General features: G+C 43.1%; 1 protein-coding gene across 1 annotated transcript in view; it reads right to left on the reverse strand.

Moving 5' to 3' along the window:
• The window catches only part of EGLN3 (egl-9 family hypoxia inducible factor 3), a 29,577-nt gene extending 17,833 nt beyond the window's left edge, over positions 1-11,744 (reverse strand). The window contains exon 1 of the mRNA XM_055555728.1: positions 11,056-11,744. Coding sequence (XP_055411703.1) covers positions 11,056-11,412 — 357 coding nt within the window. The 5' untranslated portion in view covers positions 11,413-11,744. The remainder of the gene's footprint in view (positions 1-11,055) is intronic.
• Positions 11,745-14,213: the final 2,469 nt, after the last annotated feature.

Consider the following 14,213-nt stretch of genomic DNA (forward strand, 5'->3'; position numbering starts at 1 on the left):
AGTTCAGATTGAATCAACTGATGGAACTGATTTTCTCACCGTTGGAGAAACTACAGAAAAATAGAATAACATCCCCATTTAGCCTCCTCATATTTATTTCACTCAGTGGTTCTCCAGCTTCAGCCTGTAAGAGAAATGCCTGGAGGATTTTGAGTTTCTGGATCACTAGGTTTGGGGAGAAGCTCAAGACTATGCATTTCCAATAGGTTTCTGGGAAACTGCTGCTGCTGCTGCTGCTGCTCCAACAACCACACTTTGAGAAATCATGGCTATTTTGTGACAAACCAAAAGTTTCTGTGCAATGCCTCAGCCTAAATGATAAAAAGTCAAGGGAAATTAGAATTAGTCATCTGCACTAGTTAACTCACAAGCTGGAATCAAGATTGTTGGGAGAAATATGAACAACCTCAGATAAGCTGATGATACCACTCTAAGGGCAGAAAGTGAAGAGGAACTAAAGAGGCTCTTGATGAAGGTAAAAGAGGAGAGTGGAAAAGCTGGCTTAAAACTTAACATTCAAAAAACTAAGATTATGGTATCCAGTCCCATCACTTCACAGCAAATAGATGGGGGAAAAGTAGAAATAGTGTCAGATTTCATTTTCTTGGGCTCCAAAATCACCGTGGACAGTGATTAAAAAATGCCTGCTCCTTGGAAGAAAAGCTATGCCAAATCTAGACACTGTATTTAAAAAGCAGAGACATCACTTTGCCAAGAAAGGTCTATATAGTCAAAGCTATGGTTTTTCCAGTAGTCATGTATGGATGTGAGAGTTGGACCATAAAGAAGACTGAGCACCGAAGAATTGATGCTTTTGAACTGTGGTGTTGGAGAAGACTCTTGAGAGTCCCTTGGACTGCAAGGAGATCAAACCAGTCAATCCTAAACGACATCAGCCCTGAATATTCATTGGAAGGACTGATGCTGAAGCTGAAGATCCATTACTTTGGCCACCTGATGTGAAGAGCTGACTCATTGGGAAAGACCCTGATGCTGGGAGAGGAGAAGGGAGTGACAGAGAAAGAGATGGTCGGATGGCTTCATTGACTCAGTGGACATGAGTGTGAGCAAACTCGGGGAGATAGTAAAGGACAGGGAAGCCAGGCGTGCTGCAGTTCATGGGGTCACAAAGAGTGGGACACGACTTAGCTGAACAACAAACAACAACTAGTTAACTCAGAACACAGGAGGTGATGGGTAGAGCAGGAAGTCAGAGCAATTCCTACAGGGCATCTTCTGGCACAGGCTTTGCAGCATGATTCTTGAAATTAGCAGGAAACATTCCAACTGCAACTCTGTAGCATTGCTGAGGATTACTGTCACATCAGCATTGAGGTGTGACTGCTGATAGAGTCAGATCTCTTTTCCAGAAACGTAATCAGAGGCACTGAAAATACTTATCTGCTCTCTCAAATGAAATCTTAATCTCAGTTTTCATTTAATTCCTTATCATCTGGATGTAGATATTTATTATTGTACCCGTGTTATAGATGAGAAAGTGAGGCTCAGAGAACTGAACACAGTGAGACAAGATAAAATATAAAATGTCCATCCCAGTGCTTAGTAAGTTGCTGACTAAAGTTCAAATATAAAAATAAAAATTGACTTCCTTTCTAGAGAAGTGGAAATTGAGGTCCTGAGATGCTACTTGTAAGGGACCGAGTGAGGACCAGAAACTGGGGTCCTAGTCTCGTGGTCCCAGGCTTCTCTGAGTCTGACCACTAAGTACGAGCTGCCAGAATCTGAGTGCGACTTGGTACTTTCTAGGGCAAAGCATAGACATAGAACTGAGAAAAAAACTTACACAGCCAAAGTCTCTCCTATCAGCTGGTCCCTCACAGCCTGTTAATGTAATAAAATAGTTAAACCCTTTAGTATCAAATTAGGGGCCAAGTTGAAAATCTTTGCTTTTGGCCTAACAAAATATTTATAACTTTTCTTTTTGATACTCTGACATCCTTAAAATCGAAGTTCCTTTTAAAGATGAAATTAAGTCAACAGTAAAGGACTGTGGGGAGGCACTAAAAGCATATATCAAGCTTAAAAGTCTCTGCTGTCAAAGAATTTATAAGTAAATGAGGGGCAGGGTAAGCAGCCAAAGAAATAAGCCTACTGGGGCGGCCCAGGTTGAGCCACCCACAGAGTTCTAGGGAGCAGGAGGGAACTTTGTGGAAAGGCACTAAGATGGATTTTGAGGACAAGACAATGGGGACGCCTGGTTTGCCTGGCAAATCAGATTTTAGCACTTCAGGGATCCGGAGGGAAGGAAGGCTGTCAGTGGGAGATTAAATGTAGAAAGGTCAGATGGGGTCAGAAGCGGAGAAACTTAAATAGCACGCTAAGTTCACAGCATAAAGGGTAGACAATGGGGAGAAAGCACTCTTGGGTTTTTTGATTTTTTTTTGTTGAGCATGGAGACTGCATGATTAGTGTTCGGTCGTACATTACTTAACACTCTAGCAAAACACTTTAAAATGGATCACAAGGAGGACAAGAACCAAAGGCAGGTGATTTCTGGTTAAAGCAGGTATCTTTAAAAGACTTCCCTCCTCAAGGATTTCTACAATACTACGAAAGACAAAATTTAGGTTTTTTTTTTTAAGACAAAACTTAAGTATCCACCGTGAGCCTTCAAAAGCTAAAACAGCACAAAATAGCCAGATTTTAACCAAAACTACTACATGTTCCTTACTGAACCTTCAATGTTTAAAACAGTTTTATCTACTCCAAAACAATCAAATTAACCAGCAAAACAATATCAATAGGAAAGTCATCCAAAAAAAAAAAGAAAGAAAGACTGCCAACTTTGTGTTGGGTATTGAGATTTCTGAGTAATAGTCCCTCAGGTTTGACTAGACAGATGAGTAGAACTGGGAGGGGACATGGAGGGAACGTGGAGGGAGGGGCAAGGTAAGAATGTTCTCTGTGTCTTGAGAACACAAGCAAGCTCCCCGCAAATGTCCAGACTGTTTCAAACAGTACAGTGTATCTTTACTATTTCCAAGCAATGCTCAAAAAGAAGAGTATTATCTTGAATACGTCAAAACAATTTCAATTTTCCCTAAAAAAAAACAAAAATAGATGTCACTGACACCTGGAATCAAATTTTTCAATTTGTCTTCTTCCCATTGGCAAATAATCAAGACTGCTCTCATATTCCTTGAATCTTTGTATTTGGGGATTATTTCTATATGGTAATAGCATTTGAGTTTCATTTTGGAAACAAAAATAAGAGTTGAAATGAGATAGGTACATTTACTCCAGAATTTGAGAAACTGTGATCATTGCATCCTCTAAAGAATGAAAAATTGATTTGACTAAAAATAAAACTACTGTATGAGTCCCTTGGACTGCAAGGAGATCCAACCAGTCCATTCTAAAGGAGATCAGTCCTTTGGCCACCTCATTTGACTCATTGGAAAAGACCCTGATGCTGCGAGGGATTGGGGGCAGGAGGAGAAGGGGACGACTGAGGATGAGATGGCTGGATGGCATCACCGACTCGATGGACATGAGTTTGGGTGAAATCCGGGAGTTGGTGATGGACAGGGAGGCCTGGTGTGCTGCAGTTCATGGGGTCGCAAAGAGTTGGACACAACTGAGTGACTGAACTGAACTGAACTGATGACCCAGCAATTCCCATCCTGGGTATATGTCCAAAGAAAATGAAAACACTAATTTAAAAAGATACATTAACCTCAATGTGTATAGCAGCATTATTTACAACAGCCAAAATATGGAAGCAACCCAAGTGTCTATCGACAAATGGATAAAGAAGATGTGGTACATATATACAATGGAATACCACTCAGCAATAAAAAAGAATGAAATTCTGCCACTTGCAGCAACATGGATGGACTTGGAGGGCATTGTGCTAAGTGAGATAAATCAGATGGGAAAAGACAAATACTGTATGATACCACTTGTATGTGAGATCTGAAAAGTACAATAAATGAAGAAATATAACAAAAAAGAAGTAGATTTACAAGCCCAAACTGCTCGTGAGACCAAAACTCACTAGTGGTCACTAGTGAGGAGGAGGAGGAGACAACATCCAGGTGAGAGAGTGGGAGGCACAAGCTACTGGTTGTAAGACAGGCTCAAGGATGTACTGTACAACAAAGGGAATGTAGCCAATATTTTGTAGTAACTGTAAATGGAAAGTAACCTTTAAAAATCTTATCAAGATAAAAAGTTAAAATTAAATTGGTTTGACTTAAGGAGGTATTAACATTGTACTGAACCTGGAGGACACTCAGTAAGTAAGAACAAAATGAATCCAGAACAAGATCTGAAAGCTTGCAATCAACAACTGCAAACTCATGTATCTGTAAGGCTGGAGTTGGGTGGGGCAGGGGGTAAAAAATATGACACTCCATCACTACCAGTTCACCAAAAACAAGAATAGGAACTTGCTCACAAATCAGTATCAAAAGATGATACAAATTGAGGTAAGAGCCACATTGGTTTAAGATCAAAATAATCAAAGGAAAGAAGGTACAAATTCTATGTATAATGAACCAAGCTAACTAATCTTGCTTGGCAAACAGACACATAGCTCTGAATCTGAGCCAAAATAACGGCTCCTGGCAATCTACCAAAGTCGAATTCATTAGTCTGGCATCATAAAATGATTTGTCTGTCGAATTTACGATTCTAGTGTCTCTGGATTCAGCTACCCACTGGGCACCCCCGGCAGTTGTCCAGCAGAATACATCTGAACTATCATTACTGTCAGAACATGCACATTTGACAAACACTAGAGAAAAATGACACTCGTTTCTTAGAGCAATATTAGTTAACAGCCACAAAGTACAATGGCACCCCACTCCAGTACTCCTGCCTGGAAAATCCCATGGACGGAGGAGCCTGGTAGGCTGCAGTCCACGTGGTCGCTAAGAGTCGGACACGACTGAGCGACTTCACTTTCACTTTTCCCTTTCATTCATTGGAGAAGGAAATGGCAATCCATTCCAATGTTCTTGCCTGGAGAATCCCAGGGACGGGGGAGCCTGGTGGGCTGCCGTCTATGGGGTCACACAGAGTCGGACACAACTGAAGTGACTTAGCAGTAGCAGCACAACATACTGCTATAAAGGAATTATCAAGTCTAGACCTTGTGCTAACCTGCAAGCTGCTCCTTGGTGTTCAATAGACACAGGTCAAACTGTCATTTAATTTATTGGAGGCCACAAAGGTGAGTCAAAAGCAGAGGTCTTGCCAAACTGAGCAAACATGAGCCACAGGTGAGGTGTTCTCTGCCCTTTAACCTCCAGTGCCAGGATGCTGGGGTGCTTGGAGATGCTTCTCCAATGTGCTCTGCTCCTTATGGGTTAAACTCCATCCCCAATTTTAAGCTCATCAGAGAAGTCTCCCAGACATGGAGCATTTTCAGGATAGAGTTGTAATAATATGCATCTGAATAATATCTGAAATTCTTCTAGCCAGAGTCTAGAATCAGTAAGGAAGTTAAGTCGCTCAGTCGTGTCCGACTCTTTGTGACCCCAAGGACTCTAGTCTGTCAGCTTTCTCTGTCCATGGGATTTTGCAGGCAAGAATCCTGGAGTGGGTTGCCATTTCCTTCACCAGGGGATGTTCCCGACCTAAGGATTGAACCTGGGTCTCCCGCACTGCAGGCAGATTCTTTACCGTCTGAGCTACCAGGGAAGCCCAGAATCAGGAAAGAATTTACAAATTTTGCTTGAGCTGAGGAAGGTCAGAAAGGGAAATAGTTCATGACATCCAAAAGTTGAATGCACAGACAGGCTACGTAATTCCCACCTAACTGTTATTCGCTCAGCCATGTCCAACTCTTTGCAACCCCATGGACTGTAGCCTGCCAGGCTCCTCTGTGCATGAAATTTCCCAGGCAAGAATACTGGAGTGGATTGCCATTTCCTCCTCCAGGGGATCTTCCCAGATCAGGAATAAAATCCGTATCTTCTGCATTGGCAGGTCGGTTCTTTACCACTGAGCCAGCTGGGCTCCTTCTGATACCTCCCTAGGTGCAAAAAACTTTATTATTAAAATCCTAATAGTTTTGGTCACTTCACGTTTAGTAAATAGAGAAACTGGAGAAAGGTCAAAGAAGAGAAACAAAAATGACCCATCAGTGTAAAAGTGGCCTGTTAAACCAGATAAAGAGACAGCAAAGTTGGTAACAACTATTTTATGCCACTCAACTTTCAGCTTACTTCTTTAGGTGCTTTTATCATCCCTTTCCATCTCCTTTCTCCCATCCACATACAGATGGACTGCAGTGTAAGACATTTAATGATTTGTGAATGAATAAATTAAATTGATACCTCCTGATTTCCCGCTTCACTGCAAGCAGACAAGGCTGCAGTGGCCAGTGGCCCAAAATTGAACAATAGAAATGATAAAGGAAACATACACACACACCTTTTCTGTGTTCCCAAGTATCATTCAACGAAATACACAAAGAACTCTATGAAAACTCACCCTGTGGAGAAACTTGCTTCACTAAGGTTGTATTCTGTAAATTATTTTCTTCCTCCAAGAGCTAAGTGACTTTCAAATAGAAAACCTTTTATAAGAATCCTCACATCCTTATAGAAAGATGTTCCCATGCTTTAAAATTTACTGCCTCCTTCCCCTGAAATACCTCACTGACAGATAAATTTTTAAGATTTTAGTTGCAGAGACACCAAGTATGATGTCTAGGCCCCAAACCCTGTACTCTAAGAACTGCACCCCTTACAGGCCCTGGTAACCTGTAGTTGTTATGTATGATTCCACATGCCCCCCTCAACCATCCCCACCCAAGACTGATGGATCCTTTGAGCCACAGTGAGCCCATAATACTTTCTCTCAAGAAATGAAAAAGGGTTCCTAGAATGTTAGTCAGGTCTCTGTTGAAATCAAACTGAGGCTGAAATGAGCATTCTAAGGCAGCCATCTTGAGCCAACTGCATAGGAAATCAGAGATGGCAAGAAATAGCGTGCAAGCAGAGAAGCAAATACGAAGGCCATAGAGTGCCAGAAACAAGAACTAATACACCTGCTTTCCGGTACATTAAGGACTTTCCGGTTCTCAGTTCATGGCTCCGGGCTTCTGTGAACCCCAGCCGCATTTCCTGCACTTGGGTCCTGAGAGAGTTTCTATTCTTTGAAATTCATTATCCCAGGTTTGCTTAAGGCAGTTTGCAACCAAGATGAGCTCCAACAAGTCATGAATATTCCTGACATCACAGAAGGAAGGGCCAAAACTGTCACTGCTCTAGCAGCGAAGGAACAAACCCACCATTTGTGATATATTTTTTGTTATCCACAACTTATGGTTGTTTCATCATTTCTCTGTATAGTTTCCAGGGGAGGACCGACCTGTTGATTCACAATACAAATCCCAAAACCCATCATCCAGAGCTACTCCAGTCGGGGACCCTAACAACCAACTTTGTTAATAAACGCGTTTCCTGCAAATAACAGTAGGAAAACATTAGCACAGCATTCCATTCTCTTCTTCAAATGTACTTAACAGACCCACTTCAATATTTGGGGTTTTTTTCTTTTTTAAACTGGAGAATTGATCAAGTGTAAGCCAGAGGGTCCTACAACTCAAAAGTACAAGTGAATGTAAGCTCTTTGTCTCCCTACCCCAGCAAAATTCCCCATGCTGAGGGAATGAAAGGAGGGAATGTAGACTCTTAGGAGCCTAAGAGTCAAAAGCAAACTCTAGGCTCAAACAGAACCGGGTCAGAATCCCAAATCTCCTCTTTTAACATTTATGAAGGCTCAGAATTCTGCTAAGAATTTTATGTTCATTATCTTATTTCATGCTTCTTCACCAATCCCCCCACTCTTCAAGCTGTAAGGTAGTATCTTTCACTTTGCACTTGGTGAAAACTGAAACTTACCTACGGCTACAAGGTTAGTCAAGGTTAAGTCCAAATCCCTAACCCCTGTGACGAACTGCATTCACTGCTGACTTCATCACCTTGGGCAGATGATTTAATCACTCAGTTTGCCAAAGATTATGGTTCTGAAGACTAAGTCAGACAGATAGTGTCTGAAGAGTGCTTAGCACAGTGCCAGATGGAACCAACTGCTCATTAAAAGGTAGTTATTATTATTAGAGTTATTAACTAGTGAGTCTACAGTGAGATACTTCAAACAGAAGGACTCTGGGTTCTATAAACTACAGGTCCTCTGGAAAACAGCCACTTCCAACATCTAGGCAGCTAAAGCAAGAGAAGCAAAGTAGAACCAATATTTATCTTGGATATGGTCAAAATTATCCAAAAGGGAGTAACAGATAAGAAATCTTTTCATGGCCTGAGAGCAATGATAGTACTTGAAGTTAGGGGGCACCATACTGCTGTGTATCATGGAATCGTCTTCCCTGGAGAGTCTTCAGCACCCCTGGATTTTTTTCTAACAAATCGGAGGTAGATAAATTTTGATCAGTAACAACTTTTGTGGCAGGGAGGGGAAGGAACCCTTTAATATTTCTTTCCATACGCTTCTACAATTTCAATTTTAGTACTAGTATATATTCCTATTCTATTCCCAATGCCTCTAGTAATTCTTTCATCGAGATAAAAAGCATTATTACACTGTTCAATGACCTTTAAAAGTTCAGGGGAAAAAGTGCTTAATCAGGATTGATTAAGCCTAACACAAATAAATTTCAAGTACCTAAAAAACAACCGGTCTAAAATACATAAATGAATCTATTGGCAATTGTTGAAAATGGATGATGGGAGCTCATTACACTAGCCTCTCTACACATATATGTCTGAAAATTTCTGTAATAAAAAGTTACAAATAAATGCTTAAAATAAATGTACAAATTCTTCCTTTTAAAAACTTAGTTTTTACTGAAAACCTGCTTTGAGGATGGAGCAGAAACTGGGTCTGTATCACTCCCTGGGAAGCAGTAGAGTAAGGCATTCGGTTGAGGGAAGAGAAGTAAATAAGGTTAAATTAAGGTAGAACTATTATAAATCATGTAAAAATGAAATGTGTTTCTATAATGCTTCAATGATGAACTTCAAGTAAGAGACTGAGGGGCCACAAGACATTACTAAGGAGACTTCTTTATACAAACAAACCAAACTTTTTTTTTTTAATATAATAATGGTTTGCTCAAGCTTGGTCTACATTTGGTTCTACCTGGCCAGGGAATATCCCAGTTTACAGGTGATTATCTAAAGAGCAGAAATAAAGAGCTTTGTGCCAAACAGCTAAAGGAAAGCTGAAAATCAAAGTATGGATAGAGGTCTCTTCATTGGCCAAAAGATGAATTTTCTCTTTACAATTCAGTCACCTTCTGAAAGGGTTAACTGAAGTTTTGTTATACCCAGATGATAATCCATAATTGAAGAATCATATCTAGAGATCTTTTTTTTTTTTTTCCCTTTACTCAGAGGTACACAATGCTTTTCATTCAATTTGTGGAGTTAAATTCTAGCTTAAAACCCTACAACTGTCTGTTAAGTCAAATCTACAATAAAAACAAAAACAAAAAAATTAACTTTTAAATATGTTAGTGACCTCTTTCTATCAATTAATTCTGATCTCTTGCTGAGCAAATTCCACTTCTATAATGCTGGGAGTGAATTTCATAACAACATTTGAAAGAAACTTTGAAAAACTGAAGAGAAGCCATCTGCTGTTTCAGGTTGAAGCCACAAGCACCTCTACAGCCCTGAGGCTAGCCAGACCCCTCCCCCATCCGAAAGGCCCAGTCATTTACAAAACAAGTGCAGAAACAAAACTAATCAAGACAAACGGTTCTCTAGCCCATCACCAAAATGATGGGACAGGGGTAAAGAGACACTTTACCATAAATATTCTGCCGAGACCAGCTAACAGAGCTTTCCCTCAATCAAAGGTTAGGAAGCAGCATTTCCTTCTAAGATTTACTTTATTTGCATTCTATTAAAAATAGTGTTTTCAGATAGTCTAACCATGTCCTCCTGGCTGGAAAGGTAACTGTAATCTCTCCCCTGTTGTACTTGATCAATCCAACCCCTTCCTTTCTATGCACTTCCAGTCTCCACCATTTGTCCTTTATCAAAATTGTTCCTTTCAGTTTATGGGACAAATGAGACAACAATGGTGTGTTTTATTAATATCGCAGGAGCAATCTTAAATTGAAGAATACTACACGCAGTGTCACAGAGTGGTACATAGGTGAATGCTCACCTTCCTTCTCACACTAGTATTTTTGCCTCACTGTGTTAAAGTAAAACTTCTCTACAGCTCTAAGTGTCCCTTGACGGGGTCTACAATAAAAGGAGTATAAATCACTCAGAACTGCCCTGGAAAACTGGCTGGATTATCATTTGTAGAGAACACTTGAGTAGCTGGACTATCCCAGCATAATGTACATGCACCAACATTATGGTACTGCACGTTCCCATAGTTCTGCCAATCTACCTGTAAACGTTTCCAAGAAAAATTACCACCTAAGGAGTGACTGCTGGGATGTGAACAAAAACATGGGTTCTTTCCAGAAGTACTTGACTACCCTCTCCTGATCACTCAACTGGTTGTTCTGAGTGGATTTCCCCAGTAATTGACAGGAAAGGTAAGTGGTGGCTGGGGCTCAAAACCAGGAGAGAATTTTCACATCAATTGGATGATCAAACAATGTCCTGGATGCAACAAGCCAAGGGCAGCACTCAAAAGTGAGGATGAGCCTTACTCTTTTACAGATCAAATTCTCCTCACACCTGCCAGACTCCACAAACCAAATGCCACACTGTGAAATCACACCGTCTCTAGAATTCTCTAAAAGCGCTTTTGTTGTAATCCCCTCTGAACACAATGAAGGTCTGAAGGGCACTATTAAGTGACTTGAAAGCAGACATTTAAGATCATGAGTTCCAGTGTGTCTCAAATCATACATAACGTTTCTAATAACCTATGGAAACGTGAGGGGCGGGGGTAGGGGGCAGGCGGACTTCTTGCTTCTTGTTTAAAAACTAAAGTTCGATTGCAGCCCTGCCAAGGCTACACACAACGGACTCCGAACGTCCCCCGTCTCCGCGGGCTGCAACAGCGGCTGGGCACCCGCGCGCGTCCTACCTTGGACCTTTCCTTGACGTAGTATTTGCCCAGCCGGCTCCCGCAGTACAAGACCAGCCTATCGATGAGGGACAGGAGGTAATTGATGGCCTCACAGCCTTCCTCGTTGCCCCCGATCCACGTGATCTGATCACCCCGCAGGTGCCGCTTGGAGACGCCGGCGCGGGGCCCGGCCAGCTGGCCGTCCCGCAGGGCCCCGTTGCAGTGCAGCTGCTTCACGCGCTCCAGGACGCAGTCGCCCACCACCTCGCCCAGGAAGTTATCCAGGTAGCAGAAGCCGACCTCGTGCAGACAGGGCACGATGTACTCCAGGGCGATTTTCTCTAGATCCAGCCTCATGATATGTCCTAGGGGCATCCCGCCCGCAAAGCCGAGCTTGGGGACCCCCAGCGTGCAGAGAGCGACCTGCGTGTGCGCTCAGCCGAGACGCGGGGAGCGTGGCCCGGAGTTCAGCTACCTGCGGCGGCCACGGTCCCCAAGCCACCGCGGCGCCAGGGAGAGGGGAAAGTTGCCCGCAACTCTGGGGAGGAGGGATCCCGTTTAGAGACCAGCGGAAGTTGTGCGGCGCTCCGCGACTCAGCGCCAGACTGGCCCAGTGAAGAGTCGGAGGGCCCCTTCTGGAAATGTGGAGCCACCACTGGGGCGGCGGCGGCGGCCCCAGGCGGGGAGAAGCTGAGGTCCAGCCCCTGAGCCGGCCGACTCCACGCGTCACGGGCCCCGCCCAGGCTCCGCCCCGGGACCGCCCCCGGGACAGCCCTTCTCCCCAGTCCCTCACCCGGCCGGGTTTACCCCTCGCTCTAGGAGCCGGGCGAGCCCAGCGCCAGCCTCGCTTGTTTGTGACCAGGAGGGGAGCTGGAGAACAGACGGCATTTTTAGAATGCTATCGATTTGCCCAGTTTTGCATAAAATCCCATAACAAACTTGAAAACCTGGATCCCAACTCTGAAAATGTAAATGGGATTAACAGCAGTTTCCTGCCACATTCTAGACCGGTCACTTCCTAGACTTTTGAATAAAATAATAAACCCAGAAATAAATATTTTAGCAATGATCTCGTTCTAGCTTTTCTTGGTACTTTATTCTCCTTTCCTCAGCTGTTTGACCCAGGCGGGGAGGTTCAAGACTTTAAGAGACTGGGAGGAATCCAATTTTAATTAAAATTAACAAGCATCTCCCAGACTGCTACTATGTTCAAGGCCCAGGCGCTCAATGAAGGGAGGGTGTGAACAATGAAGAAATACTGGGTCATATTTTATACCAAAAATAATGTATTTTGCTTTGCTGAATGTTTTGATCAATGTATCTTTCAAGCTTCTTACTAAAATATGACGTTCTGAAAGTCTGACTTCAAAATTCACCACATGCTCATTCATGTAACAGCCAACATAGGTATGTCCTTTAAGACTTTTTAGTTATCCAAAGGTAAGCTGATTACTTCGGAGAAGGCAATCACACCCCACTCCAGTACTCTTGCCTGGAAAATCCCATGGACAGAGGAGCCTGGTAGGCTGCAGTCCATGAGGTCGCTAAGAGTCAGACATAACTGAGAGACTTCACTTTCACTTTTCACTTTCATGCATTGGAGAAGGAAATGGCAACCCACTCCAGTGTTCTTGCCTGGAGAATCCCAGGGATGGGAGAGCCCGGTAGGAGGCCGTCTATGGGGCCGCACAGAGTCGGACATGACTGAAGCGACTTAGCAGCAGCAGCAGCAGCAGCAGCAAGCTAATTACTTAATAGAAAATTCTCTTTCCTACTGAACATCAGAGAACAGACTCAAGATAAGATTCATAAATTGCATGCAAAGCCATTTCTATATTTTAAACTTTACATCAGTTTGCACTTGGGTTCGTCATTTAAATTGAACAAAAGAACGTACAGTTCTCACATTAAGTTGCAAGTTACAATAAATTTGTTGTTGTTTAGTCACTAAGTCACATCCGACTCTGCAACCCCATGGACTGTAGCCCACCAGGCTCCTCTGTCCATGGGATTTCCCAGGCAAGAACACTGGAGTGGATTGCCATTTCCTTCTCCAGGGCATCTTCCCAATCTAGGAATCGAGCACCACCCCACCCTCCCTTACCACAGAGCCACCAGGGAAGTCCTACAATATCTGTAAAACCTGTACATTGTTCTCTCTCTCTCTTTTTTCTTTCCACAAATGTTAACTGCATTTTTATCTTTTATTCAGTTTATTTAAACTGAAAAAGAAAAAAACAGTTCACTTATAAAAATAAAGTACAATTAACATTTGTGAAAAGAAAAAAAGAGTATACAGGTTTTACAGGTATTGTTTATTTTGTATACAATCTCATATAGATTTTACACTTTTATTCTCTTGCCCACAGCCCTCTCTTTTCTTCATCTGAGAGGAGAAATGGAGCGAAGTCTGGGCCAGGAATAAAGAGCAGAATAGGAAAGGGATGCTGCTGCTACTGATGGAAAGCGACAGACAGAAAAACGTGGTCAAGTAAGAATTGAAGAATGTTCAAGAGGAGTGGTCAGTGAGAACCCCAGTGAAACTCCTACTTATACAGGGAGGAGGATCTCTGCCAGGGCAGCACTAAGTTGGCACTGTTGGTATGACCTGCCAGCAGGAGGTGCACCAACTAAGGTAATGGCTTGATTGGCCAGCCTCAAGGAGCTGCTGTCTAAATTCCCACAGCAGCTCCTGGATAACGAGCCCATCCTGAATGATGAGCCCATCATTCTTGGACCTCCAGCACCTAGCACATAGTAGGGGCCTAACGAGTAGGTATTGGGAAACTGGTGTTTCACCGAGCCATGGCAACCTCCACATGGGCTTTGGGCAAGTCTGGGCTGGTTGGAAACTGGCCCTATTTGCATGAAGAACAGAGATGCCTCCCCAGAGAGAAATCACTAGGAGAGTATCAGGCAGAGCAGCCTGGCCCAGAGCAAAACCCCAGGGGCCAGTGAAGGGCAGTTAGGCATTCTGCAGGATACTTGTCTCCTGGCTTCGCCTCTCTATCCAGCCATGGAGGACGTTCAGTTCTGGGAGCAGGAGACCTAAAGAGAAACCTGGGGCTACTCATTTGCAGCAGTGACTAACATGAAGATGCAATACCAAAAGAGAGGAAGGCCCTTTACTCCAGTGTGCTTAAACCCTGCCTAACCAGGATACCTGGGGCCCCCAG

The sequence above is a fragment of the Bubalus kerabau genome, chromosome 19 (genome assembly GCF_029407905.1).
Source record: "Bubalus kerabau isolate K-KA32 ecotype Philippines breed swamp buffalo chromosome 19, PCC_UOA_SB_1v2, whole genome shotgun sequence".
Classification (NCBI taxonomy): domain Eukaryota; kingdom Metazoa; phylum Chordata; class Mammalia; order Artiodactyla; family Bovidae; genus Bubalus; species Bubalus kerabau.